General features: G+C 45.6%; 1 protein-coding gene across 7 annotated transcripts in view; it reads left to right on the forward strand.

The window, feature by feature from the left end:
- The first annotated feature begins 1,362 nt into the window (after positions 1 to 1,362).
- DCAF4 (DDB1 and CUL4 associated factor 4) overlaps positions 1,363 to 26,262 on the forward strand; it is a 40,293-nt gene continuing 15,393 nt past the window's right edge. For 5 of the 7 annotated variants that reach the window (XR_009496024.1, XR_236190.5, XR_009496025.1 and 2 more), the window contains exons 1-7: positions 1,363 to 1,461; positions 18,777 to 18,873; positions 21,003 to 21,112; positions 21,558 to 21,715; positions 22,437 to 22,519; positions 23,627 to 23,729; positions 25,756 to 25,899. Coding sequence is in view for 4 of the 7 variants with exons in the window: in XM_005211963.5 (XP_005212020.1) it covers positions 18,785 to 18,873; positions 21,003 to 21,112; positions 21,558 to 21,715; positions 22,437 to 22,519; positions 23,627 to 23,729; positions 25,756 to 25,899 (687 nt within the window). In the remaining 3 variants the exon portion in view is untranslated. 7 annotated transcript variants of the gene reach the window in all.

A 26,262-nucleotide genomic window follows, 5' to 3' on the forward strand; every position in this document is an offset into this window, starting at 1 on the left:
TCATCTCTTCCCATTCATACCCTTTCTTATATAAAATTCTTGACAGGCAGAATCCTACCTTCCTTGTTATTTGTTGAAATGCTTTCACACATGGCTACAATTGATTAACCCCACAATCTATTTTCTAAGGGATCTAGCAACTCACAGGGCCCTGGGTTAACAGGGCACATAGTGTGCCAGGTCTGCTCGTGGCAACAACCAAGCCTGGCCCATTTGAACCCAGCTATCCTCACAAAACTGTCACTTGTACATAGAGAACATACCTGTAGTTAGTTGCCAAGGGGAAGGGGAGTGAGGGAGGCATGGAGTGGGAGGTTGCAGTTTCCAGAATATATATAGAATGAATAAACAACAAGGTCTTACTGTATAGCACAGGAACTGTAGACAATATCACATAACAAACCATAATGGAAAAGAAATATATATATATACAAAATTGAATCACTTTGCTGTACACCAGAAACTAACACAATATTGTAAATCAACTATATTTCAATTACAATAAAGATAAACCAAATCTGAAAAAAAAAAGCAAACTGCCACTTCTGGTCAAGGGCCCTACACAGCATTCCATTTTCCATCTTTTATGTCAGCTGACACCTGGAGCAGGCACAGCACAGAGAAACCATACTGGAACTATTCATTGTATAAACAAACTTTCCACTAGAGAGAACATCAGAACGTTAGATCTACTTCCTTGTTTCAGCAGAAGAAATCAAGTCACAGAAACCGAAGAGACTTCCCCAAGGTCACACAGCAAGAAGGAAATAGAATTTGATCTACAGCGGAAGCTCCTGAACTGAATCTGAGGGCACGCTCTTCTGCAGCTTGGAGCCACGCAGACCTACGGTCAGTAGTCTCAAGCTACCAGAGGTCACCACCAGTTCATCACCGGTTCCTTTTTCCTCTCATCTCAGACCCTCCTTCGCCCTTTCCACAACAGACTCTTTCCTCCTCCGTAAGTTTAAAGGAGGGGGTCCCAAGCAGCGAGAGGACTTTCCTGGGCTGGATTAACCGGGTTGGACACAGAAAATACCCGGTGCTGGGTGGGGTAGCCACAGCTTGGGAAGTTTCAACTCGCCTCTGGCCCAGCCCGGCCCGGCCAGGCCCAGCCCCAAAACGCGTCTGTCTCCACCCTAAACATGATTGACCCCGCCCCAAAGGGCGGAGCCCAAAGAATACAGCCGCCGATTCGCTGCCTTTTCGCCAGGCCTGGGCGGAGCCGAGACCTCAACCCCGCCCCTCCCTAAGATCCACCCTTATTGGCATAGCCCGTCAGAAGACGCGTCCAATGAGAAAGGAGGGGCGGCTGCCATCTCCCTATCCGCTGCGACAACGCGAGAGTGGACGCAACTAAGTGGCAGACGCTACCCTTCGGTCTTTCCGGGTCTTCCACGCTTCGCACCCGGCACCTGTGGACCCTGGGCCCGAGGGAGAGCCGGAAAAAAATCCTCTGATCGAGTAAGTCTGCGCTGACTGGAGTACTGTTGGCGTCGGTTAGGGGGCTGCTGCTGCTCCTCTGATAGAGGAGGTGGGGGGCAAGGCCCAAGAAAAGGGGCGGGGAGGAGGAGCCGCGCGGACCCCGGCGTGGGTAGGGGGCTGGGCGGGCTAACTCTGGTTGAGTGGAGTCTGTGGGCGCGTGGAGCTCGCTCGTCCTGTTCGATTTACAGCCGTAGAGACGGGAGAGGAAGGCCCTGAGTTTCGCCGCTCCGTGTCTGCCCCGATGGAGCGTTCTTTTAAATTGTGATGTGAAAGTGCCACCCGATAGCTGCCAGTGGCTGGACTGCGGGCTCTTGGTGGCGGTTTTACCTGGAAGTTCAGATTGTGGTTGGCTTTCAGACAGGTCAGCATAGCAGTTAAGGCAAGCACCTACAGTGCTATGCACTACCAACTGCTTTATAAGCATTATCGAAGCTTTCCGCACACTAACCCCATGAGGTCGGCGGCAGTACCTCTGTCGGACGCAGAACGAGCCCTAGTGAAATTGTCATTTACCCGAGGTCACTAGCAAGCGGTGGGGCCACGGGGTGAAACCACACTTCCCGAAGTTAACTTCCGCACCGAGGTGCCTTAGCGACGAAGCTAGCACTAGTTATGTCCAAGAAGCCTCGTCGTCACCCCAGTTGACCTTAGAAACCATGACTACCCCCTCCCCTTTCCCCTGGACGGACATGGGGTGGTCCACAGACCTTGTCCTCTGAATCCAACAGCTCTAAAGAAAGAAAACTGAGGCCACAGCTTCCAGGACGAAACAAAATTACAAAACCCCAAACTCTAGTTTTAAATAATCGTGGAGATCGCAGTTGAGGTGGTGTCCTGAGGCGGACCAGCAGGAGTAGAATCCCTTCCCCAACCCCTAACCCCCACCCCATTGTGTCTTTCTGGGTACCATATTTAGCCTTCAAAGCCTTGATTTCCTTCATTTGTGAGGTGGTTTTAAATACTACTCAGGGTGGGCAGGGCAAGCCCCCTGCAGAGGTCATTTTATGTGGGGCTTTTCAAGCCAATGGCGGTAGCGTTTCCCACGCTGCAGTCCAGTAACCTCTATAATCTTAACTCATCTGTCGCTGGATATTTAGGATATGTCTCATTTATAAACGTCATAGTACTTTTGTAGCAGGAAAATTTTTGTTTGTTTGGGCTTCCCTGGTGGCTCAGCTGGTAAAGAAGCCACCTGCAATGCGGGAGACCTGGATTTGATCCCTGGGTTGGGAAGATCCCCTGGAAAAGGGGAAGGCAATGGCAACCCACTCCAGTAGTCTTGCCTGGAAAATCCCATGGACGGAGGAGCCTGGTAAGCTATAGTCCGTGGGGTCACAAAGAGTGGGACACAACTGAGCAACTTCACTTTCACTTTCACCTACTCCAGTATTTTGACCTGGAGAATTCCGCGGTCTGTATAGTCCATAGGGTCGCAAAGAGTCAGACATGACTGAGCGACTTTCACTTGGATATATATATTTCGCCTTTTTATAATGCACCGTTTGGCAGGTTTTGTACAATATTTCCAATGTCGTCTGACCATCTTGCGTGTGTGCGTGCTGCGTTAGTCACTAAATGGTGTCTGACTCTTTATGACCCTGTAGACTCTAGCCCACCAGGCTCTGCTGCCCATGGAATTCTCCAGGTAAGAATACTGGTGTGGATTGCCATGCCCTTCTCCAGGGGATCTTCCAGAACCAAGGATCAAACCCCATGTCTCTTGGATCTCTTATGACTCCTGCATTCGCAGATAGGTTATTTACCATTAGCGCCGCCTGGGAAGCCCTGCGACCATCTTATTCCAGGACATTTTCATCACTCCCCAAGGAAGCCACTGCGGGCCAAGTGCTGGGTAGGACGGGGCAGTGAGCCTTGGCCCCATGCTGAATTTCGGCAGGACTGGGCCACCTTGCACAGAGGCCAGGAGAGAGGCTTCCTGGTTAGGTCTGAGATTCCCAGGCCTGGCCTTTTCCGGGCTGCACCTTTGGGATTTGGCCACCTGGCCTGGAATGGTGTCTGGGGAAGAGGAAGGAAGCGGTACCCTGAAAAACCTGCCGCAGCTCAGATCAGATCAGATCAGTCACTCAGTCGTGTCCGACTCTTTGCGACCCCATGAATCGCAGCACACCAGGCCTCCCTGTCCATCACCAAATCCCGGAGTTCACCAAGACTCACGTCCATCAAGTCAGTGATGCCATCCAGCCATCTCATCCTCTGTCGTCCCCTTCTCCTCCTGCCCCCAATCCCTCCCAGCATCAGAGTCTTTTCCAATGAGTCAACTCTTCCCGTGAGGTGGCCAAAGTACTGGAGTTTCAGCTTTAGCATCATTCCTTCCAAAGAAATCCCAGGGCTGATCTCCTTCAGAATGGACTGGTTGGATCTCCTTGCAGTCCAAGGGACTCTCAAGAGTCTTCTCCAACACCACAGCTCAAAAGCATCAATTCTTCGGCGCTCAGCCTTCTTCACAGTCCAACTCTCACATCCATACATGACCACAGGAAAAACCATAGCCTTGACTAGACAGACCTTTGTTGACAAAGTAATGTCTCTGCTTTTGAATATGCTATCTGCTGCTGTGCAACCCCATAGATGGCAGCCCACCAGGCTCCCCCGTCCCTGGGATTCTCCAGGCAAGAACACTGGAGTGGGTTGCCATTTCCTTCTCCAATGCATGAAAGTGAAAAGTGAAAGTGAAGTCGCTCAGTCGTGTCCGACTCTTCTCGACCCCATGGACTGCAGCCTACCAGGCTCCTCCATCCATGGGATTTTCCAGGCAAGAGTACTGGAGTGGGGTGCCATTGCCTTCTCCAAATATGCTATCTAGGTTGGTCATAATTTTCCTTCCAAGGAGTAAGTGTCTTTTAATTTCATGGCTGCAGTCACCATCTGCAGTGATTTTGGAGCCCAGAAAAATAAAGTCTGACACTGTTTCCACTGTTTCCCCACCTATTTCCCATGAAGTGATGGGACCGCATGTCATGATCTTTGTTTTCTGAATGTTGAGCTTTAAGCCAATTTTTTCACTCTCCACTTCACTTTCATCAAGAGGCTTTTTAGTTCCTCTTCACTTTCTGCCATAAGGGTGGTATCATCTGCATATCTGAGGTTATTGATATTCCTCCCTGGCAATCTTGATTCCAGCTTGTGTTTCTTCCAGTCCAGCATTTCTCATGATGTACTCTGCATATAAGTTAAATAAACAGGGTGACAATATACAGCCTTGACGTACTCCTTTTCCTATCTGGAACCAGTCTGTTGTTCCATGTCCAGTTCTAACTGTTGCTTCCTGACCTGCATACAGGTTTCTCAAGAGGCAGGTCAGGTGGTCTGGTATTCCCATCTCTTTCAGAATTTTACACAGTTTATTGTGATTCACACGGTCAAAGGCTTTGGAAGAGTCAATAAAGCAGAAATAGATGTTTTTCTGGAACTCTCTTGCTTTTTCCATGATCCAGCGGATGTTGGCAATTTGATCCCTGGTTCCTCTGCCTTTTCTAAAACCAGCTTGAACATCTGGAAGTTCACAGTTCACATATTGCTGAAGCCTGGCTTGGAGAATTTTGAGCATTACTTTTACTAGTGTGTGAGATGAGTGCAATTGTGCGGTAGTTTGAGCATTCTTTGGCATTGCCTTTCTTTGGGATTGGAGTGAAAACTGACCTTTTCCAGTCCTGTGGCCACTGCTGAGTTTTCCGAATTTGCTGGCATATTGAGTGCAGCACTTTCACAGCATCATCTTTCAGGATTTGGAATAGCTCAACTGGATTTCTATCACCTCCACTAGCTTTGTTCATAGTGATGCTTTCTAAGGCCCACTTGACTTCACATTCCAGGATATCTGGCTCTAGGTGGGTGATCACACCATCGTGATTTTCTGGGTCGTGAAGATCTTTTTTGTATGGTTCTTCATGTATTCTTGCCATCTCTTCTTAATATCTTCTGCTTCTGTTAGGTCCATACCATTTCTGTCCTTTATCAAGCCCATCTTTGCATGAAATGTTCCTTTGGTATCTCTGATTTTCTTGAAAAGATCTCTAGTCTTTCCCATTCTGTTGTTTTCCTCTATTTCTTTGCATTGATCGCTGAAGAAGGCTTTCTTATCTCTTCTTGCTACTCTTTGGAACTCTGCATTCAGATGTTTATATCTTTCCTTTTCTCCTTTGCTTTTTGTTTCTCTTCCTTTCACAGCTATTTGTAAGGCCTCCCCAGACAGCCATTTTGCTTTTTTGCATTTCTTTTCCATGGGGATGGTCTTGATCCCTGTCTCCTGTACAGTGTCACAAACCTCATTCCATAGTTCATCAGGTACTCTATCTATCAGATCTAGGCCCTTAAATCTATTTCTCACTTCCACTGTATAATCATAAGGGATTTGATTTAGGTCATACCTGAATGGTCTAGTGGTTTTCCCTACTTTCTTCAATTTAAGTCTGAATTTGGCAATAAGGAGTTCATGGTCTGAGCCACAGTCAGCTCCTGGTCTTGTTTTTGCTGACTGTATAGAGCTCCATCTTTGGCTGCAAAGAATATAATCATTCTGATTTCGGTGTTGACCATCTGGTGATGTCCACATATAGAGTCTTCTCTTGTGTTGTTGGAAGAGGGTGTTTGTTATCACCAGTGCATTTTCTTGGCAAAACTCTATTAGTCTTTGCCCTGCTTCATTCCGTATTCCAAGGCCAAATTTGCCTGTTACTCCAGGTGTTTCTTGACTTCCTACTTTTGCATTCCAGTCCAGGAGCAATTTGGTGAGCTGTGCAAATCTTTGGCATGCACGCACAGTAAACTTCCAGGCTGCAAGTCAGAGCCGACTTGCCCACATGAGAGCCTCACAAAAGACCCCAGCTTTGAAGTGGGGGCCAAAAAACCGCTGAAGCATGTGCCGACCTTCAGGATTGTCTGCACGCCACAGCAGTGAGTGGAAGGAACCATAAAGGAAACGTGATGACCTCACAGTGACATCATCATCAAGAAATGGAGTCGCCAAACAGCTACCTGAAGTAGAAAGAATATATCAGCACACCCTTCCGCTGGATGTGTTATTTCCTAATGAACCCAGTTATAAAGAGCTACAGTGGATGCTGTACAGACAGCCCTCATCTGGAGGAAATGGTTGGCGGTTCTGAAAAGCAGAAAAGTAAAGGATATGAAGACTGTATTTTCAGAATTTATCATTATTGAAATGCTTTTTCTCAGCAAAGCTTCAGAGGTATACACTGCTCCCTACCAAAATATACAAAAGATTGATGAGAAGCTCTGAGGTTTTCAGAAGCTCTAGGTATTCACCCGATTATCCATCTCACATATATTGTAAGAGTACATTCACAGAGTCCTTTTCAGAGATTGCTCAGCTCATTGTCTGGAACAGGACAAGTGTCCACCTGTGGACTAAGAAAGGATCAATAAGAAGATGAATTAGATATTACAGAAGAAGGAAACTAGCTTTCCTCAGTTTCATTTTTATCTTAATATGACTCAGATTTCAGGATTGCTGAATTAATAGAACTTTATTCTGGTTTGCTCTGCTAAACATCAAAATGCGGCTGAAAGTAGGGGGAAAATTAAAGGATTATTTATGCTGACCCAAAATCAAGGTTTTAAAAAATATTACACACCCAGTCATTTCACTGCCTACCTAGTCAACTTCCTACCCAGTGATATATGGTCTTTTTGTATAACTCTGACACTTTTTTTTTTAAATTATGGTCTTCAAAGTATTTCATATTACTACACTGTGCCTGTAGGAAGTAAATATCAAAAACCAAAAGTTCTACCAATTCCTGTTAGCTTCTTTTAGATTGACTTCCCAAAAGGATCCTGTCTAGTCATTCTGATTAAATATAAATTCTGTTCCATGAAGCTTTAACTAAAAAGACAAGTTTTCTTTTTAAAAAAGAGAGAGAAAAAAAAAAAACTTTCACTGAATCCTTAAGTTCCATCATTTGATCTGTAAATTTACCTTTCAAAAAGTGTATAATCAAGTAGAATAAAGGAAATATGATACCAGTGTATCCATGTTTTACAAATGCACAAAGCATAAATTTTAGTTTAAAGTCATATTCAGTTTGATTCTGACTTTAAAACAAGTGAAACTGCTGTCATGCTCATAGAGAAGAGGCTTGTGGTTGCTAAGGGGGAGGCAGGTTGGAGGGGTGGAGTGGGAGGTTAAGGTTCTCAGATGTGAGCTATTACATGTAGAATGGATGGATAAACAAGGTCCTACTGCACAGAACAGAGCTGTGTTCAGTATCCTGTGATAAACCATATTGGAAATGAACACTTTAAAAAAGAATGTGTGTGTGTAACTAAATCACTTTTCTGTTCAGCAGAAATTAACACATTGTAAATCAATTATAATTTAAAACATTTTTTAACTGCTGTCATACTCTAGTATTATATATGGTACTAGTAATTTGATGGAATGTTACCTAAGAAAACAAACAAGAACACATGGAACATCATAAATCATTTAAAATTCTATAAAAATTTTTCAAAGCTACCACCTAGATAATAAAAAGATGTAATAGTTACTCTTATTCTTAGACGCATAAAACAGTTTAATCAGAGTCTTCATCAACTCATCTGGGGATAACTGGAAAAAGCAGTTATTCATAACAGAAAAACAGGCTTTCAGGAAGCTTTAAAAAAAAAGAGGACCTGGCCCTTTATGCTCCCCATACTCTGTACCCCTCCTCCTTCAGCCCCTGAAAAACCGCTTCTCTCGTTCTGCCTCTCTGAATGTGCCTATTTTGAAGATTTCATATACATCAAATAAGTCACACAGTATGTAGCTCTTTCTGTCCCACTTCTTTCACTTAGCATAGTATTTTCAAGGTTCATCCATGATGTAGCTTCCGTCAATAGTACATTTTTTTTTATGCCTGAGTAACAGTCTGTTGTATGGATGTGCTATATTTTTACTGATTCATCAGTTGATAGAAACTTTTATTATTTACTCTTTGGGGCAGTTATGAATAATACTGCTATGAACATTACTGTCCAGATCTTTATATGGCCATATATTTTCATTTCTGCTGGATTTTGTTAAGTCATATGGTAACTCTGTGTGTAATCCTTTGAGGAATTGCCAAACTGTTTTCCATAGTGACTGTAGTGTTTTACATTCCCACCAGAAGTTTCTTCACATCTTCACCAGTACTTTTTTCTTTTTTTGTAGCCATCCTGAGAGAGATAAAGTGGTATCTTAGTGTTACTAGGCATCTACCTAGTAATGACTGAGCGACTTCACTTTCACTTTTCACTTTCATGCATTGGAGGAGGAAATGGCAACCCACTCCAGTGTTCTTGCCTGGAGAAAGGGGCCTGGTGGGCTGCCGTCTATGGGGTCGCACAGAGTCAGACACGACTGAAGCGACTTAGCAGCAGCAGCAGTAATGACTAATGAGGGGACTTCCCTGGTAGCTCAGACGGTAAAGCGTCTGCTTACAATGCGGGAGACCTGGGTTCGATCCCTGGGTCAGGAAGATCCCCTGGAGAAGGGAATGGCAACCCACTCCAGTATTCATGCCTGGAAAATCCCATGGACCAAGGACCCTGGTGGGCTACAGTCCATGGGGTCGCAAAGAGTCGGACACTGGCTCAGATGGTAAAGAATCTGCCTGGAATGCGGGAGACCTGGGTTCGATTCCTGGGTTGGGAAGATCCTCTGGAGGAGGGTATGGCATCCCACTCCAGTATTCTTGCCTGGAGAATCCCCATGAACAGAGGCTCCTGGCGGGCTACAGTCCTACAGGGTCACAGAGTCTTGCTCGACTGAGTGACTAAGCACACAGCACAATGACTAATGATGCTGAGCATCTTTTCATGTTCTAAGTGGCTGTTTACCACATTTCTAAGTGGTATATGTTTGAAGAATTGTCTTCAGATTTTTTTCCTTATTTTTCATTGAGTTATTTTTTTCTTGTTGAGTTGTATATATATTTTGGATACTAGATCCTTATCAAATACATGATTTAAAAATACTTTCTCGCATTCTGTGGGTTGTCTTTTCACTTTCATTTTTTTTTAATTTATTTATTTTAATTAGAGGCTGATTACAATATTGTATTGGATTTGCTGTACATCAACATGAATTTGCCATGGGTGTACACGTGTTCCCAATCCTGAACCCCCCTCCCACCTCCCTCCCCATACCATCCCTCTTGGTCATCCCAGTGCACCAGCCCCAAGCTTCCTGTATCCTGCATCTAACCTGGACTGGCGATTTGTTTCTTATATGATATTATACATGTTTCAATGCCATTCTTCCAAATCATCTCCCCCCACCCCCACCCCCCCACCCCCCTTCACCCCCACCACCTCCCCGCCCACAGAGTCCAAAAGACTGTTATATACATCTGTGTCTCTTTTGCTATCTCCCATACAGGGTTATCATTACCATCTTTCTAAATTCCATATATATGCGTTAGTATACTGTATTGGTGTTTTTCTTTCTGGCTTACTTCACTCTGTATAATCGGCTCCAGTTTCATCCTTACTTTCTTGATAGTGTTCTTAGCACAAAAGTTTTTACTTTTGATGAAGTCTAATTAAGCTGTTTTTCCTTGTGCTTTGGGTGTCATACTTAAAGTGTTGCTTGTTCAAAGTTCTTGATGATTAATACCTTTGTTTTCTTCCATAAGTTTTATAGTTTGAGAGCTTAGACCCATTCAAGTTAATTTTATATATGGTGTGAAATAGGAATCAGATTCATTCTTCTGCGGGTGAATATCCAGAGCTTTGGGCAGTTGAAAGATTTTTCTTTATCTGCTGCTGCCTCCCACCCCCATATTGTCTTGGCACCTTCGTCAAAAATCAATTTTCAGGATTTCCATGGTGGTCCAATAGTTGGGAATCCACCTGCCAGTGTGGGGTACATGGGTTCGATCCCTGGTCCAGGAGGATTCCACATGCTGTGGGGAGCTAAGCATGGGTGCCACAGCTACTGAGTCCACAAGCCACAACTCCTAAAGTCCGTGTGCCCTACAGCCTGTGCTCTGCAACGAGAGAAGCCACCACAATGAGAAACCCACGCTCTGCAAGTAGAGAGTAGCCCCCACTTGAGGCATCTAGAGAAAAGCCCATGCTCAGCATCAAAGACCCAGCGCAGCTAAAAGAAATAGATAAATAATTTTCTTTAAAATTTTCTATAAAATATCCAATAAATATATGGATTTATTTCTGGATATTATTTCATCCATAAATATATGGATGTATATATTTATACATCCATAAATATATGTATTTATGTATTTATTTCTGGATTTCTTTCTTTCTTTATTCTCAGTTCTACTCCATTGATTTATGTTGCTGTCCTTGTGCCAATACCGATGTCTTGATTACTGTAGCACTGAAATTGGGAAGTGTGAGTCCTCCACTTTGCTCTCTTTCAAGATTATTTTCACTCTTCTGTGTCCCTTATATTTCCAAATGAATTTCAGGATCAACTTAGTAACTTCTCCAAAGATGGCGGTTGGAATTTTGAGAGCGGTATGTTAAATCTGTACATCAGTTTGTAGACCATCTTAAGTCTTCCAATCCGTGACATGGTTGTCTTCTCATTTATTTAGGTCCTCTTGAATTTCTTTCAACAATGTCTTGTAGTTTCAATGTATAGAGTTGTGCACTCGTTAAATTTATCACTAAGTACTTTATTCTTTTTTGTGCTATTTTAAATGGATTTGTATTCACTTCACTTTCAGATTATTCACTGCTCATGTACAGAAGTACAGTTATTTTGCATCCTTCAGCCTTGCTTAACTCATTTCTTAGCTCCAGTAGTTTCTGTGCATATGTGTATATGTGAATTCTTTAGGATTTTCTTTATGTATCACATCATGTCATCTACAGATATGAATAGTTCTACTTCTTCCTTTCCTGTTTGGATTCTTTTTATTTCTTTTTCTTGCCTAATTGTTCCTGGCTAGAACTTTCAGGACAGTGTTAAATGGAAATGATAAGAACAGACATCCTTGTCTTCTTCCTGATCTTAGGAGAAAAGCTTGCGGTCTTTTACCATTATGGTGGTAGCTGTGGGGGGGTTGTCAATGCCCTTTATCAAGTTGAGGAAGTTACCTTCTGTGCCTAGTTTTTGTCATGACAGTATATTGGATTTTTTTTTTAAGATAAGAGCTGTTTTGTTTTTGAATGTTATTTATTTTTGGTTGTGCTGAATCTTCATTACTGTGGGCCAGGCTTTCTGTAGTTGTGTTGTGCGGACTTCTCGTTTCAGTGGCCCAGACCCCAGAGGACACAAGCTTCAGTAGTTGCAGTATGCAGCTTTAGTTGCCCCACAGCATGTGGGATCTTCCTGGACCAGGGATCAAACCCATGTCTCCTGCTTTGTCAGGCGGGTTCTTAACCACTGGACCACCAGGGAAGTCCAGCAGGACATTGGATTTTCTCCAGTATTTTTTTTTTTTGCATCTATTGAGATAATCACATGGGTGTTTGTTTATTTTTTCTCATTTATTCTGTTAATATGGTGTATTGCACTGATTTTTTTGTGTGTGTTGAACCTAGATTTGGTTTGCTAGCATATGGTTGAGGAATAGTGTCTGTGTTCATAAAGTAGGTTGATCTGTAGTTTTCTTGTCTTGTGATACCTTTGTCTGGTTTTAGCAACAAAGGACTCCTAGCTTCATACAGTGAGTTGGAAAGTTGTAGTAAACGTCTTGCATATAATTCTTACAATCTTTTGGATTATTTTCTTAGGATCAAGGCCCGGAAGAAGGCATGTACATTTAAATTACTTGATAAGTATTGCTCAGACATTTTCCAAAAAGTTAAGTCATGTTTCTTTATTTGTTTGAGATTAACATTATCTTTCTAGAATAATGGTCTCTTAGAAATTATTATTCTTTATTCCTTTAAGTGCTTGAAAGATACTCTAAAAGGCAAAGCCAAGCTCAGCCTGCCACAACACATCTTATTTAATATCTGTGCTTGGCAGAGTGGTTCCCAAGGAGCTGAGAGCCAGCATTTTATCCCCAGCAAAATTGTTATTGAGCATTTCCTTTTGGAGCAGGATTTCTTAACCTCAGCACTATTTGGAGCTGGATAATTTGTTGTAAGGGGCTGTCCTGTATTACAGGATGGTTAGCAGCATCCCGGGCTTCTACCCACTAGATGCCAGAGCAGCCCACCCCTCCCCACCCCCAAGTTGTGACAAACAAAAATGTCCCTGGAAATTGCCAGATGTCCCCTGGTGGGTGAAATCGTCCTTGGTAGAGAAACACCAATCTAAAAACTGATTGTGCTGACTTCATGTTACTGTCCAATAAAATTGTCTCTAATTTTGAATTTTAATCCTCGCTGTATATTTGGCTTGAGCCACATTTGTCTCAATCTGTTACCATGTGCTGATGACTTTCAAATCTGTATCTTTTGCCTCATTTCCCCTCTGGATTCTCAGGCCCGTTTTAACACATCTTGAGATTGGCTTCTTCATGGTCAGACTTTGTTCCCCAAACCGCCCTTCCTTCTTTATTCTTGGACTCTCAGGTCAGAACACTGCCAGTTATTCACTTGTCAGTTTTCAGCTGCCCTCTGCCCACCTCTCCCATGAAATTTCCCTCCTACATCTTTCTAACTTCAGGGTTCTCTATCCCAGGTATCACTGTCACTTCCATGTTGGTGGGTTCATCTAACCTGAGTTGCTGCAGCAACCCTTAACTTCCAGCTCATTCCCTCCACCGCTGCCTCTGAAATGCCCTTTCTAAAATACAGGTCTAATGTTACTCACCCAGGGACCTCAGTATCTGACCCTGCTTGCCTCTAGCCCAATCTCCCAACCCCTTGTACCTTAGGCTCTGGCCACACCAAAAAGTGCTCACAGACTCCTCACACTGCCACCTTGCCTGACGGGCTGGATTCAAATTCAGTCTCCACTCTGGCTCTTCCACTCCGAGCCATCACTGCCTTCTCCCCGACTGCACCTGGAGAGACCTGTATCACCCTGAAGATGCACGGCAGGAATTGGTGCACATATTCATCTTCCCTCTAAGCACCGAGTCCCTTGAGAACGGGAACCACAATTTATCTCTGCCTGCCCCTCCATGCCCGGTGCCTGACGTGAGTGGGCACTTTGTAATGTATGTTGAATATCAAATGAAAATACCCAGAGCAGAAGGAAGCTACTTGGGATTTAAAATAGCTGCAGAGTTGGCTGGTTGGTTGGTTGGCTGGATGTTGGTCAGTTGGTTTTAGCTCAGTGAACATTTACCAAGAGCCAGCTACTGAGTGCCAGGAATAGAAAAAAGAACAAAGCAGGATTTTTGTCTTAAAGAATTCACATCACATTTAATGGTGGGAGGTGAGAGTACAGAGTTCCATGCAGAGGGATAGGTGCAAACCTGGTCCCTAAAGTGGTTATTGAGATTGAACCACGTTTGCATTTGGGGAAGACACACTCTACCCCTGAAATAGACTTCTTAAAAGTACAGAAAGATACCGTTTCATCCCACTCTTAATTCTTTTCCATGTTTGGTCAACATCTATTTGTTACGACTTTTAAAAATGACTTCCGCTTGATCTTGTCAGCCCCCCTTGTTCTGTTGCATTGCCTGAACCTGTGTTTGTGTGAGTTGGTAGTTTAGAAGTATTGTCTTCAGCCAAAACCAGCAGCTGCCATTTCTTTCTTATTAGCTGTGTCTTTGTGATTGTGCGCTGCTCTGTTGAGGACAGTGGTGCTGGTGGGCCAGTGGCCTGCCTCCTGCTGGATGATCTGAAGCCTTTGACTCACCATTATCTTTTTATTGAGTTGGTAATAATGATAATCTTTTAACTTATTATTTTTTTAATAAATAAAACTTTTTTTTTTCTAAGGCTTAAGGTAATTGATCTAAATTCAGGAGCCATTAAAGTGGTTACTGAGAAAAATTAATAAAATTATATTTTTGGATGGGGTGAAGCACTGGTGGAATTTCAGAGACGGGAAATACAGATAGGTAAGAGAGCAGGCTAGGAAACTAGAGAGAGATTATGAACTCTTTGGAACATGTTGAATCTGCTTCATGTAGAAGTAGACGGGAGATGGCCTTTTCATGAGAACTAGAATGCTCTAGGGCAGAGGTCCGCAACCTTTTGGCACCAGAGACCAGTTTCATGGAAGACAGTTTTCCAAGGTGGGTGGTTTCAGGATGATTCAAGCAAGCTTCATTTATTGTGTGCTTTGCTTCTAATCTAGAGACACTGCTGATCTGGCAGGAGGTACCTGTCTGGAGGCCTGGAGGTTAGGGACCCCTGCTCTGGAGGGATGCTAGGATAGAGGTGAAACTGTGTTTGTAGGTGAGATGCTATTAAATATGGAATCAAGAGCATCTGGGATAGAATGTTGGGAAACACAGAATGGGTGGCCCAGGAGAAATGAGAGAACGATGAACTTGACAAGTCAGGGGAGAACCAAGAGAAAGCTCTTCCAGGAACCTCAAGAAGCTTGAAACTTTGTGGTGTCACATGTCGTGAGAATCAGGACTAAAGAGAGACCACTAACATTGGCAGGTAGGTGATCATTAGTTCACACCTCAGTAAGAGCATTTTAGCAGAAGGGTGAGGATAGAGGGGGCCTGACTGCATTGGGGAATGATTGGAAAATAAAGAAGTAGGGTGTGTACATACAGATTGTGCTTCCAGAACACTTTTGTTCCTTTTGGATTGGAGGTGGAGCACATACAAATGAAAAGCCGGAGCATGTTTATACGCTGAGATAAGGAAAGTGGGAAATTGATTAAACATATGAGAACAGATGTTGGCAATGTTTGAGAAGGAAACTGTCAGGAGGGATGGGTTGGCCTGGAAAAGGCACAGGGCCACGTGTTTCTCCTAGACAGGAGGGGAGATGATAGGAATTAGTAAAGGCAGACATTTGTGCAGGGGATGAGAAAGAAGTTGGGGTATTCATGCTGGTAACGTCTGTCTTCTGGGTGAAGTAGGGAGCTGTGCTATGTACTAACGGTGACTAGAAGGAAGTGGAAAGGATTTTAGGAGAGTGATAATGCTCCGTATTGTCAGCAGTGAACCAAACTAGGAGTAAATAAAACTAGGTCAGTTTATGATGTCCCAGCAGAGGATGAAAGTGAAACATTTGTGATGGCTCCAAGTCGGCATGGTTGTATGATGTGCTTTAGTGGTGCATATGCTTTCTGGCACAGGACTAGAGAGTGGCTGGTTAAACTAATCCAAATTGTGCAGTGACTCTATGGGAAGCAGACTGAAAGGAAGCAAATCAAGGACTTTGTTACAGAATTCATGAAATGTTTAAGTACTATACTCACTTAATTTTTGTTCATTTGTATCGAATTAACCCCAACTCACAATCATAGGTTGACACAGAGTCTTTGGATAAATAGTGAATTCTGGAACATAGGTCTGGACTTGCAGTGCTTTGTTTGATGCTAACAGGCAAGGCACTCCCTACTCAAAAGTAGAAGTTGGGGAATAAAGGCAAGTTCAGTTCAGTTCAGTCGCTCAGTTGTGTCCGACTCTTTGCGACCCCATGAACCGAACCACGCCAGGGCTCCCTGTCCATCACCAACTGCCAGAGTTCACCCAAACCCATGTCCATTGAGTTGGTGATGCCATCCAACCATCTCATCCTCTGTCGTCCCCTTCTCCTCCTGCCGTCAATCTTTCCCAGCATCACGGTCTTTTCAAATGAGTTAGTTCTTCGCATCAGGTGGCCAAAGTACTGGAGTTTCAGCTTCAACATCAGTCTTTCCAATGAACACCCAGGACTGATCTCCTTTAGGATGGACTGGTTGAATCTCCTTGCAGTCCAAGGGACTCTCAAGAGTCTTCTCCAACACCACACAGTTCAACACCATCAATTCTTTGGCTCTCAGCTTTATAGTCCAAATCTCACATCCATACATGACTACTAGAAAAACCATGGCCTTGACTAGATGGACCTTTGTTGACAAAGTAACGTCTCTGCTTTTAAATATGCTGTCTAGGTTGGTCATAACTTTGCTTCCAAGGAGTAAGCGTCTTTTAATTTCATGGCTGCAATCATCATCTGCAGTGATTTTGGAGCCCCCAGAAATAAAGTCAGCCACTGTTTCCACTGTTTCCCATCTATTTGCCATGAAGTGATGGGACCAGATGCCATGATCTTAGCTTTAAGCCAGCTTTTTCACTCTCCTCTTTCACTTTCATCAAGAGGCTCTTTAGTTCTTCATTTTCTGCCATAAGGGTGGTATCATCTGCATATCTGAGGTTATTGATGTTTCTCCCAGCAGTCTTGATTCCAGCTTGTGCTTCTTCCAGCCCAGCGTTTCTCATGATGTACTCTGCATGTAAGTTAAATAAGCAGGGTGACAATACATAGCCTTGAGGTACTCCTTTTCCTATTTGGAACCAGTCTGTTGTTCCATGTCCAGTTCTAACTGTTGCTTCCTGACCTGCATACAGGTTTCTCAAGAGGCAGGTCAGGTGGTCTGGTAATCCCATCTCTTTCAGAATTTTCCACAGTTTATTGTGATCCACACAGTCAAAGGCTTTGGCATAGTCAATAAAGCAGAAATAGATGATTTTCTGGAACTCTCTTGCTTTTTCCATGATCCAGCAGATATTGGCAATTTGATCTCTGGTTCCTCTGCCTTTTCTAAAACCAGCTTGAACATCAGGAAGTTCACGGTTCACATATTGCTGAAGCCTGGCTTGGAGAATATTGAGCATTACTTTACTAGCATGTGAGATGAGTGCAATTGTGCAGTAGTTTGAACATTTTTTGGCATTGCCTTTCTTTGGGATTGGAGTGAAAACTGACCTTTTCCAGTCCTGTGGCCACTGCTGAGTTTTCCAATACTGACATATTGAGTGCAGCACTTTCACAGCATCATCTTTTAGGATTTGAAATAGCTCAACTGGAATTCCATTACCTCCACTAGCTTTGTTCGTAGTGATGCTTTCTAAGGCCCATTTGACTTCACATTCCAGGATGTCTGGCTCTAGGTGAGTGTGAGTGATCACACGATTATCTGGGTCATGAAGATCTTTTTTGTACAGTTCTTCTGTGTATTCTTGCCACCTCTTCTTAATATCTTCTGCTTCTGTTAGGTCCATACCATTTCTGTCCTTTATCGAGCCCATCTTTGCATGACATGTTCCCTTGGTAGCTCTAATTTTCTTGAAGAGATCTCTAGTCTTTCCCATTCTATTGTTTTCCTCTATTTCTTTGCATTGATCACTGAGGAAGGCTTTCTTATCTCTCCTTGCTATTCTTTGGAACTCTGCATTCAAATGGGTATATCTTTCCTTTTCTCCTTTGCTTTTCACTTCTCTTCTTTTCACAGCTATTTGTAAGGCCTCCTCAGACAGCCATTTTGCTTCTTTGCATTTCTGTTCCATGGGGATGGTCTTGATTCCTGTCTCCTGTACAAAGGCAGGTAGGTTTTCTAATCTGTTCTTTGGTTGTATTTCAGCCCTAGAAATATTTTTCCAATTTTTGTCATGGCATTTAATTACGTTTATAAAGTACATTCAGTCGGATGTCACGGTGTCTCCAGTGAGTGGGAAAGGAATCCCAACCAGGTGTTGGGAAAGCATGAATCTCGAAGCAACTGGCCTCCATACTACAGTTCAGTCTCTTAAGAATTCCTAGTGTGATTCCCAATGTTAAAACTTGTGACATTTTGACAACTAAGTGATAAATTCAGGCTATACAAGGTAAGATTTGAAAAAGCCACTTGAAATAGTTATGGCAACATCAGTGTCGTCCTTTCAACAAAGGCACGCCCTTGCCTTTAGTTAATGTACTTCAGGAAGCTAAAACAGTCTCTAAAGCACATCGAGACGTCACAGGCACTGGCCCTGTTTAATTTGTTCACAGTTTTTCCTGCTCGATACTGAGGAAGAGAAAGTATTCACTATTAACTGTTCTGTATGAATCAGGGGTGTGTGTGGATTGAAAGAATAATTATTATATAGCTCTGGTGTTAATCTGGTAGGGAAAAGACTAGCTGAAGAAGGTTCTCAAGGCAGGCTCAGACCTCAGTCGAAAAGTAATTGTGAGAGTCTGTCCACACGTCACACAGTGACCCGGGGAGTGGAGGCTGGCGGATTGGCAGGCCAGGTGTCTGTCGTGAGGTAAGAGGCTGCAGGCAGACAGTGGCTACGGGCGCTGGGTTTTATCCGTGCGTCCACCTCGTGGCAGGCCTTCTCTAGGTAAGGCTTAGTGGCGGCTTTCCCAGTTCTGTACGTGAAGGAACTGAACTGTCAAAAGCAAACAGAAGAGAAAGATGTGCGCACGTGCGTTTGCATGTAATTTCTTTTTGTTTCTTCTTTCTGTCTTTTAGGAGCTGAAATGCATCAAAGCAGCTGGAAGAGTAGAAGGCACAGGAGAAGGGGCCACCGACACAACGCTTGGTTCAGACCACATGGCTCTAACGAGAGGCAAGTGCTGTCGGTCGCCCAGTGTCTTCCCAGCATGGCCAGCATGCTCACACGCACATAACTCCCTAAGGGTCTCGACCAAGTGCAGCATCTGAGGGGGGCTGACTAGTCTACACGTCTCCCACGCTCCCACGGGGGTGTCTCTGCCGAGGACCAGCCCATCCGCCACACTTTGAGTAGTGAGGAGATGGCCACACTCATCTTCCTCTTCCGTGTGACCATGACCTGTGGCCAGAGCCCTAGCCACAGGCTTAAACACTGTCTGGTATAACTGAGGAGCTGTTTCTCCATTTTTTGAACCTTTTTTCTCTCTCTCTCTCTTTTTTTTTCAGCCTTGAAAATAGCTTTCTAGAAACCTAATTTCATTAATTCAGCCTAAATCCCAAGGAAGGCTATGTAATATATAATAGCTAATATTTAATGAATACAGAAAGGTATAAAGAGTAATACAGTGAATATCATGTACCTACCACCCAGCTTAGAAAATAAAACAGCGTAAACTTAGGTGGAATCCCTATAATAAACATTTTCCACACTTGTTTTTCTGCATGAATGAAGTACAAACAGTCTAGTCTCAGGACATGATTCACCCCACCCCACCCCAGGAGAGGATACCTCCTCACAGTTCAGGGCTGCTGACCTGACTTCTGGCCCTAGGAGGTCTCTACAGCCCATTCCTCACCAAAGGAGACCTATATGCCAATTTCAGAACTCTTCCACTCTCCAGATCGCCTTTTAAAATGGACAAATTTCTAATTATAGAATCAGAAGCTGTCGAATGCCAGTATGCTTCTCTAGAATAGATTAACTCAAAGAGTAAAAAAAAACCATAAAATTTAAGTTTTAAAAAGGCATCACATTTGTGTGGAAGGAACAAGGGTGTTAGGATATCTGGGTTTGACGCTCTGCGTTTTTCCCGTGTGAAATCGGGCAAGCTACTTGGCCACCCTGAGTCACTCTTCGTATACAGTGCTTCTCTTGCGAGGGTCACAGTAGTGTATGCAAAGCCCCATGAGGATCCCTGGCTCTGAGCAGGCCTCCTGTATGGGCAGGCCTCACCTGGTTCAAGCTAATAGGGACTCTGAGCTGAAATCCCAAACTTGACCCGTGTTGTAGAAAGATCAGGATAGTACCCAGTGCTGATACGTTGTATAAGGAGAACCATGGGCCCCAGGCCTCCCCCCAAGAGCACAACATGCACCAGAATGTGGTCTGTGTAAGAAGAGTACCTTGACTCAGCCTGGCAGAGTCGCGTGGAAACACGCAGGACAGCAATCCTCTGCACTCCACATGGAAAGAAGGGAAGAGCAGTCCTTGGACTAGAAATGTAGACATCTGTCATGACACTTAATCCCTCTCTCTCTTGCTGCTGATAACAGATGAATTGCCTCGGGAAGCTCTGGGCCATAAAAAGGGAGAATAAATAATATTCTCTGAAACTGTATTGTATTTCTGGGCAAAAAGAAAGTTATTTGATTTTTTTTTTTTACACTTTTTTTGCAGTTTGTATTCCTTTCAGTGTTATAGGCTAGGGTAGGGAAAGTTCATAATTTTGGACTTTATCGGAATTCTGAAATTAGGTCTTTTGTTCTATCATTATATCCTTCAGCCTGTAATTGCCACAGGAGCTGCTTGTACCTTTGCAGAATGAGTCTTTAAACCATGGGTCTGTCCCAGTGTTGTTGAGGAAATCACCTCTGTGCCCGAACCCCAGTTTCTCCAACCGTAGGCTTGGGTAGCCAAGTAAAATGTAAATTCTTTGTACTGCTGAATCCAGTAAAGACTTGAATTCACCTGGCCTTGTAGCTACTCTTGAGCTGACAGATGAGCCCAGCTGGTAAAATTCTTATTGGCCAAGAGTTCTGTTCTCATTTTCATCTGGAAAATTCCAAAAGACCTCAGAAAATGCTCAAAGGAGGAGATACAAAAGGGGAAGTACTGTGACCTGCATCCTGTAAAGGGTGAAAAGCCAAAACCTTGCCCTGACTTTGGAATATTGGCAGTAGGTAAACTGCTTCCAAGGAAGAGAAGGGTCAGTGCCTCCCAAGTAATCGAGGGTTGGGAATGTGAAGGCTGTGGAACTGCAGGACCCCACGGTCAGAGAATGACTGGGACTCACTGGCCGCAAGTTACTCTTGCAGGAAGGACGCAGGGGTGCAGCAGAGCCCGCAGGGTTCCAGCGATGGCCATGGTGAGGCCCCCTCGACCTCCAGCACAGCTGGCAGCTCTTCTGTGCCAGGTAAGGCCGCCTGCCGGACAGGGCTCCTCTGGGGCCTGCCTGCGGGGAAAGATGACTAGATGAAACCTAGTCATCCCTTGTCATCTGGTTCTGTCTGTTCTGGCTGTCCTCCTCAGCCCCGTGTGTCTTCACTTGTGTGTGGTACACTCTAGGTGTGTCATTAGCCCTTTCCTGACTCAGAGGAAATCCTGGGAGCAAGTTGAAACACTCATGGGAGGAGCCGAGTGTGTTAAGAACCGAGATCCTGAGGCAAACGGCTCCCCGCAGGGCTGAACTCGGGCCCAGGGTGGAGACTGGCAATGCTCGTCCACCTGCTGTCCCTCGGGAAGGACCGGCAACGGGAGGGGTGGTGGACAGGCCCCTGGGCTCTCCGTTGGGTGGCTAAGTTCATGGAGTTTTAAGTTGAATTTTATTTCTTTTGATGTAAGATCTCTTTTGATGTAAGATCTACCAGGTTATTACTTTGATCCTGAAAAGAAGCGCTACTTCCGCTTGCTGCCTGGCCATAACAACTGCAACCCGCTCACAAAGGAGAGTATCCGGCAGAAGGAAATGGAGCGCAAGAGGCTGAGGCTGCTAGAGGAAGAGGAGCAGCAGGGAAAGGTAGGTGCCGCACCCCAGGGGCTGCCCGTCCTCGCCACTCCTGCCAGCGTCCACCCACTGCCACAAGGAGGCGGCAGTGAAACACCCCCCATAAGACTCGGCGTAGCACACTTCCCTGAAGGGGACCTGATGAAGAGAATAGGAACCGGCAAGATACTCCTCCCACCACCACCACCTTTTCTCATTCGCTGGGTTTCATCAGTAATCCTGACACTCTGTTCCTCTCCTGGAGGTTCTTGGTTAGCAACCTGATACAGCCTCTGTGACTGTATCTTTTCAATGGAAAACCAGAACATGTGGTTTGTATAGGAGGGTCTCCAGGACCCCTTCTGGGAATGAGACGCCAGGATATCTCAGTGATCACAGGAGTAGTGGAGTGGAAAATCCAGGCCCCACCGTCATGGTAGCTCAAACGGAAAGCACGATGCAGACCCGAGTGGCCAGGCCATTCCTGCACTCGCTAGCTCAGCGGCCTCATCGCAGGTTTAAGTTGACAGGGCCCTTGGAGAGAGGGGTGCCGAGCAGACTTTGTAGCTCTCACATACTTTCTTGTGATAGGCTTTTTCTCTTTCCAAGGAGAGGAGACTAGCACAGGAGAGGATCAGATTTTTGTGCATGTAATTTCTGGCAACTTAGTACCTGTTTCTTCATCACATCCTAAAAACAGAATCCATTATACAATAACAGAAAACTTCATCGCATCTTTCTCTCTTTAATTTAGAAAATAGCCAGGTTGGGATTTAATGCATCTTCCTTACTCCAGAAAAGCAAGCTGGGTTTTCTCAACGCCACCAGTTACTGCCGGTAAGATAATGCCTCATGGTTATGTTTTCTTCATCAGTGTTTTTTTCGTATTTTTTTATTTCCATGGTCCAAGAATTAAGTGGGCATAGCGTGCGTAGCTGCTCTTTGAGGAACCTTCACAGAGGAGGCGCTTCAGCCCACAGCCTGCCTTCCGCTGCTGAAGTCAGCGCTGGGAGCATCACCTCCCCTCTAGAGCCAGGGAGAGCGGGGAATGCATCCAGGCAGAGAAACTGGGCAGGAATTTCTCAAGGTGTTTCCTCTTCGTTACCTGTAGTTTGTTTCTAGTTAAGTAGAAGGTCCTTTAACTTCATTCCATCAGACTTCTGCCTCCTTTTCTCCTTCTAACGAGTTGTCAGCAAAAATGGCACGTTAAATGGGTATGTACTAAATTTCAAACACTTGTGATGTCTACAGTTCTAACTAAAGACCTGTGAGTTAGGTTGACCCTTCCCCCAGCTTCCAAACGAAGAGACTGAGACTCAGAGTGGAATGATTTGTTCAGGGTAAAAGTAGAAAGGGGACCGACCATCCATCTGACCCCAAGCCTGAGCTCCTAGCCCCTGCGTTCTGCTTCCTGCTACAGCTGGGCCGGGAAGAACAACATGAGTGGGGTGGCTCCCTTGGGGAGGCCCCTCCCCGGAAGGCCGGCCCTACAGACAGTGTCAGCCAGGGCAGGTGGGAAAAGAGTTAAAGGTCTAGTTCTTCACCTGAAGACATGCTCAGTCCTTGGTGAAGAGGAAAGGAGCCAGTCGGATGGGCGGCTGCACGGGAACTGTGTGCCCTGCCGCAGGTTGTTCCGTTGGGTCACACGCTCTTCATCCCGAGAGAAAGAGTTGCGCTAGATGATCCAAAACCAATCTTTCTAGTGTGCCCTTCTTTGACACCATGAGTGAGCCAGCCATTTCTTTGCTGTCGTTTTCCTAAGATTCTTAAATAGAGCTTCCTTGGAGCCTTGTTCAGCTCCACTGCTGAGATTTAACACAGAGAGAGAACTGACCCACAAAGATGGTCTTCTGGGTGGGGGACAGAGCAGAAGCCCTGCGTCTTCTTCATGGATACCTACGTGCGGCGTCCACCCTCCCATGCTGCTGTCCTTCTCCTCTGCAGTTTAGCCCAGGAGCTGCGAGTGAGCTGCATGCAGAGGAAAAAGGTCCAAATTCAGAGCTCGGATCCCTCCGCTTTGGCAAGTGACCAGTTTAACCTGATAATGGTGAGTGCAAGGGAGCCGTCTGCGGGTGCCGGGGTGTAGTGGCCGTCCCCTGGGCCATTTGTGGCTTCGCTTTGCTTTCCATCAAGCCTGACCGCATAGAAGCCTCTAGCCTTGAAATCAGGTATTACGGTTCTAACAAGCAGCTACCAGCGGCAGATGCCAAGCTGGCGAGACAGGCTGTGCTGTGACCGTTGTCAGCCCCACTACAGCTGTGTCACTTGACATTCATTAAAGCCACAGTCCGCACATGCCAACAGAGAACCATCACTAAGTAACTTTCCACTGGGTATGTTGTGTACACAGGCGAGAAAGCACACAGTGGACCAGGGGCCTCTAGTCCTTTCCGTGCTGGACAGGGTTTGGTGGCCAAACCTGAAGTTCCAGCGTCCTTCAGAAGCAATGGCGTATTCGTCTCTTGCTTTGTCCCTGACTTCATTAGCAGGGCCTGCTCATCCAGCACACCTCCGTTTCCTCATCCATTGCATCATTTCTGGGGAACAGAAAGTTCCCACTTCTGGTTAGACCCAAACCAGAAGCCAGGGGCCAGAGAAATGCTGGCAGAGGATCAGAGTGTCCACCACAGACGGAAGGAGTCAGACCACTGAGCTAGACTGGCAACCCCTGGAGGCCTTCCGGGAGGCAGAGGGCCAGTCAAGGAGAGTGAGAGAACCTCAGTGGTCTACTGGTAGGATGGGAGGCTGAGGCGATGGAATTGGCCATTGAGGTCCGGCCCCAGGAGACCTCGGCAGCAGAACCCTTCTGCGTAAGGTGTGTTGGGGGCCAGGACTCACATTCTCTCCTGTGTTTGGGCTACCGTTTGACCTCAGTCGAGCAGAATCCTTTCTGGTGGTGGGTTCCCCTCCGGAGCCCCTTCCCTCCAGTAGACCGGGCGGGGACAGTAGAGGTCGCTGTGCGCCTGCCGCTTTAGCATGGCCTGGGCCCTCGGTCCTCACACTGCGGTGCTGGTGCCTGCAGGTCCCTCCCCGCCTGGATAGCGGGTGTGACCAGAGGGGTGGGAAGGGCAGTTTGTCACCCAGGGATCAGGTGCTCAATCTGATGCTAGCCATGGAAATGATTCTTCAGGAACATACTTGTTCTTGCCGAGTGAACTCGCAAAGGGAGTGTGTTTTCACCAGCATCCAAACCAGTGTGTATATGTGTATATTTATACATATATATTAAAAACACACATATAAAGGTTTTGCTTTGAAGTAATTAACCACATCTTTTAAATGAGAAAAGAAAAGCTTAAAAATAGCCCACATCCCAGTGCCATCTTTTTATTACAATTTTTTTCCCCACGCAGTGCCTTTTTTTACTTGGTGGTAATCATAGTGAAGTGAAAGCCGCTCAGTCATGTCCGACTCTTTGCTACCCCATGGACTGTACAGTCCATGGCATTCTCCAGGCCACAATACTGGAGTGGGTAGCCTTTCCCTTCTCCAGGGGATCTTCCCAACTTAAGGATCAAACCCAGATCTCCCACATTTCAGGCGGATTCTTTACCAGCTGAGCCACAGGGGAAGCCTGAGAATACTGGAGGGGGTAGCCTTTCCCTTCTCTAGCAGATCTTCCTGACCCAGGAATCGAACTGGGGTCTCCTGCGGTGGTAATCACAGTAGCTGTGTAATAGGAATCTTTTAGCCCTTGCCAGTTATAACTAGCATTCCCCACATTGCTGTGTGGCCTGCATGATGGCCACGTGCTGTGTCACCATGAGGCTCATCTGAGCAGTCCTCTGGGTGGACGTTAGGACTCTCCCACACCCAGTTGAGTGAAGTCAGACTTGCTGGCCGTGCCCCTCACTGCCGTTTTTGCCTCTGAGTTGTGAGACTAGATATCTGTTAGTTTTGCCCAGTGATGGCTACACCACGTAGGGGCAAGTCAGGTCACTCCACATTCCCTCATGGACAGGGGCCCTCACCTGGTGGGAATGCACAGAGAACGTGGGGACTGGGCAGTTGGTCTTAGGCAGCCCACCTGGCTCAGCCTGGGCAGTCACCCACAGTCCACCTCCCCTCTCCAGGCGGATACCAACAGTGACCGGCTCTTCACTGTGAACGATGTCAAAGTCGGGGGCTCAAAGTACGGCATCATCAGCCTGCACGGCCTGAAGACCCCCACATTCAGGGTGCACATGCACGAAAACCTCTATTTCACCAACCGGAAGGTATGCTGCCCTGCGCTATAGCCTTGGCAGCCGCTTTGCCTTTGGATCCAGGGCACTGTGGTAGTTGGTCACACTCAGAGGAGAGGAGAGCTTGGTGAAGGAGGCAGGGCTCCATTACCTCATTTTCACAAGGGAAAACGTTGTGTTTTAGCTCCTGGGAGGTGCGCCACGGTGGGCAGAGGGTCCTCCCACTGCATCATCCTGTGTTCCATCTCCCAGCCAGTCTAGCCAGCACTGAAATTTACATAAATGTAAAGAGCCTTGCTTGCTGACTAGCGGGCAGCCTTTACATTGATTTGGGGTGATGGCATCTGTAAGAAGCTGTGATTTCCTCTTCGGTTGAGACCTGGGCCACAAGACAGA

This window comes from Bos taurus, chromosome 10 (assembly GCF_002263795.3).
Source record: "Bos taurus isolate L1 Dominette 01449 registration number 42190680 breed Hereford chromosome 10, ARS-UCD2.0, whole genome shotgun sequence".
Lineage (NCBI taxonomy): Eukaryota > Metazoa > Chordata > Mammalia > Artiodactyla > Bovidae > Bos > Bos taurus.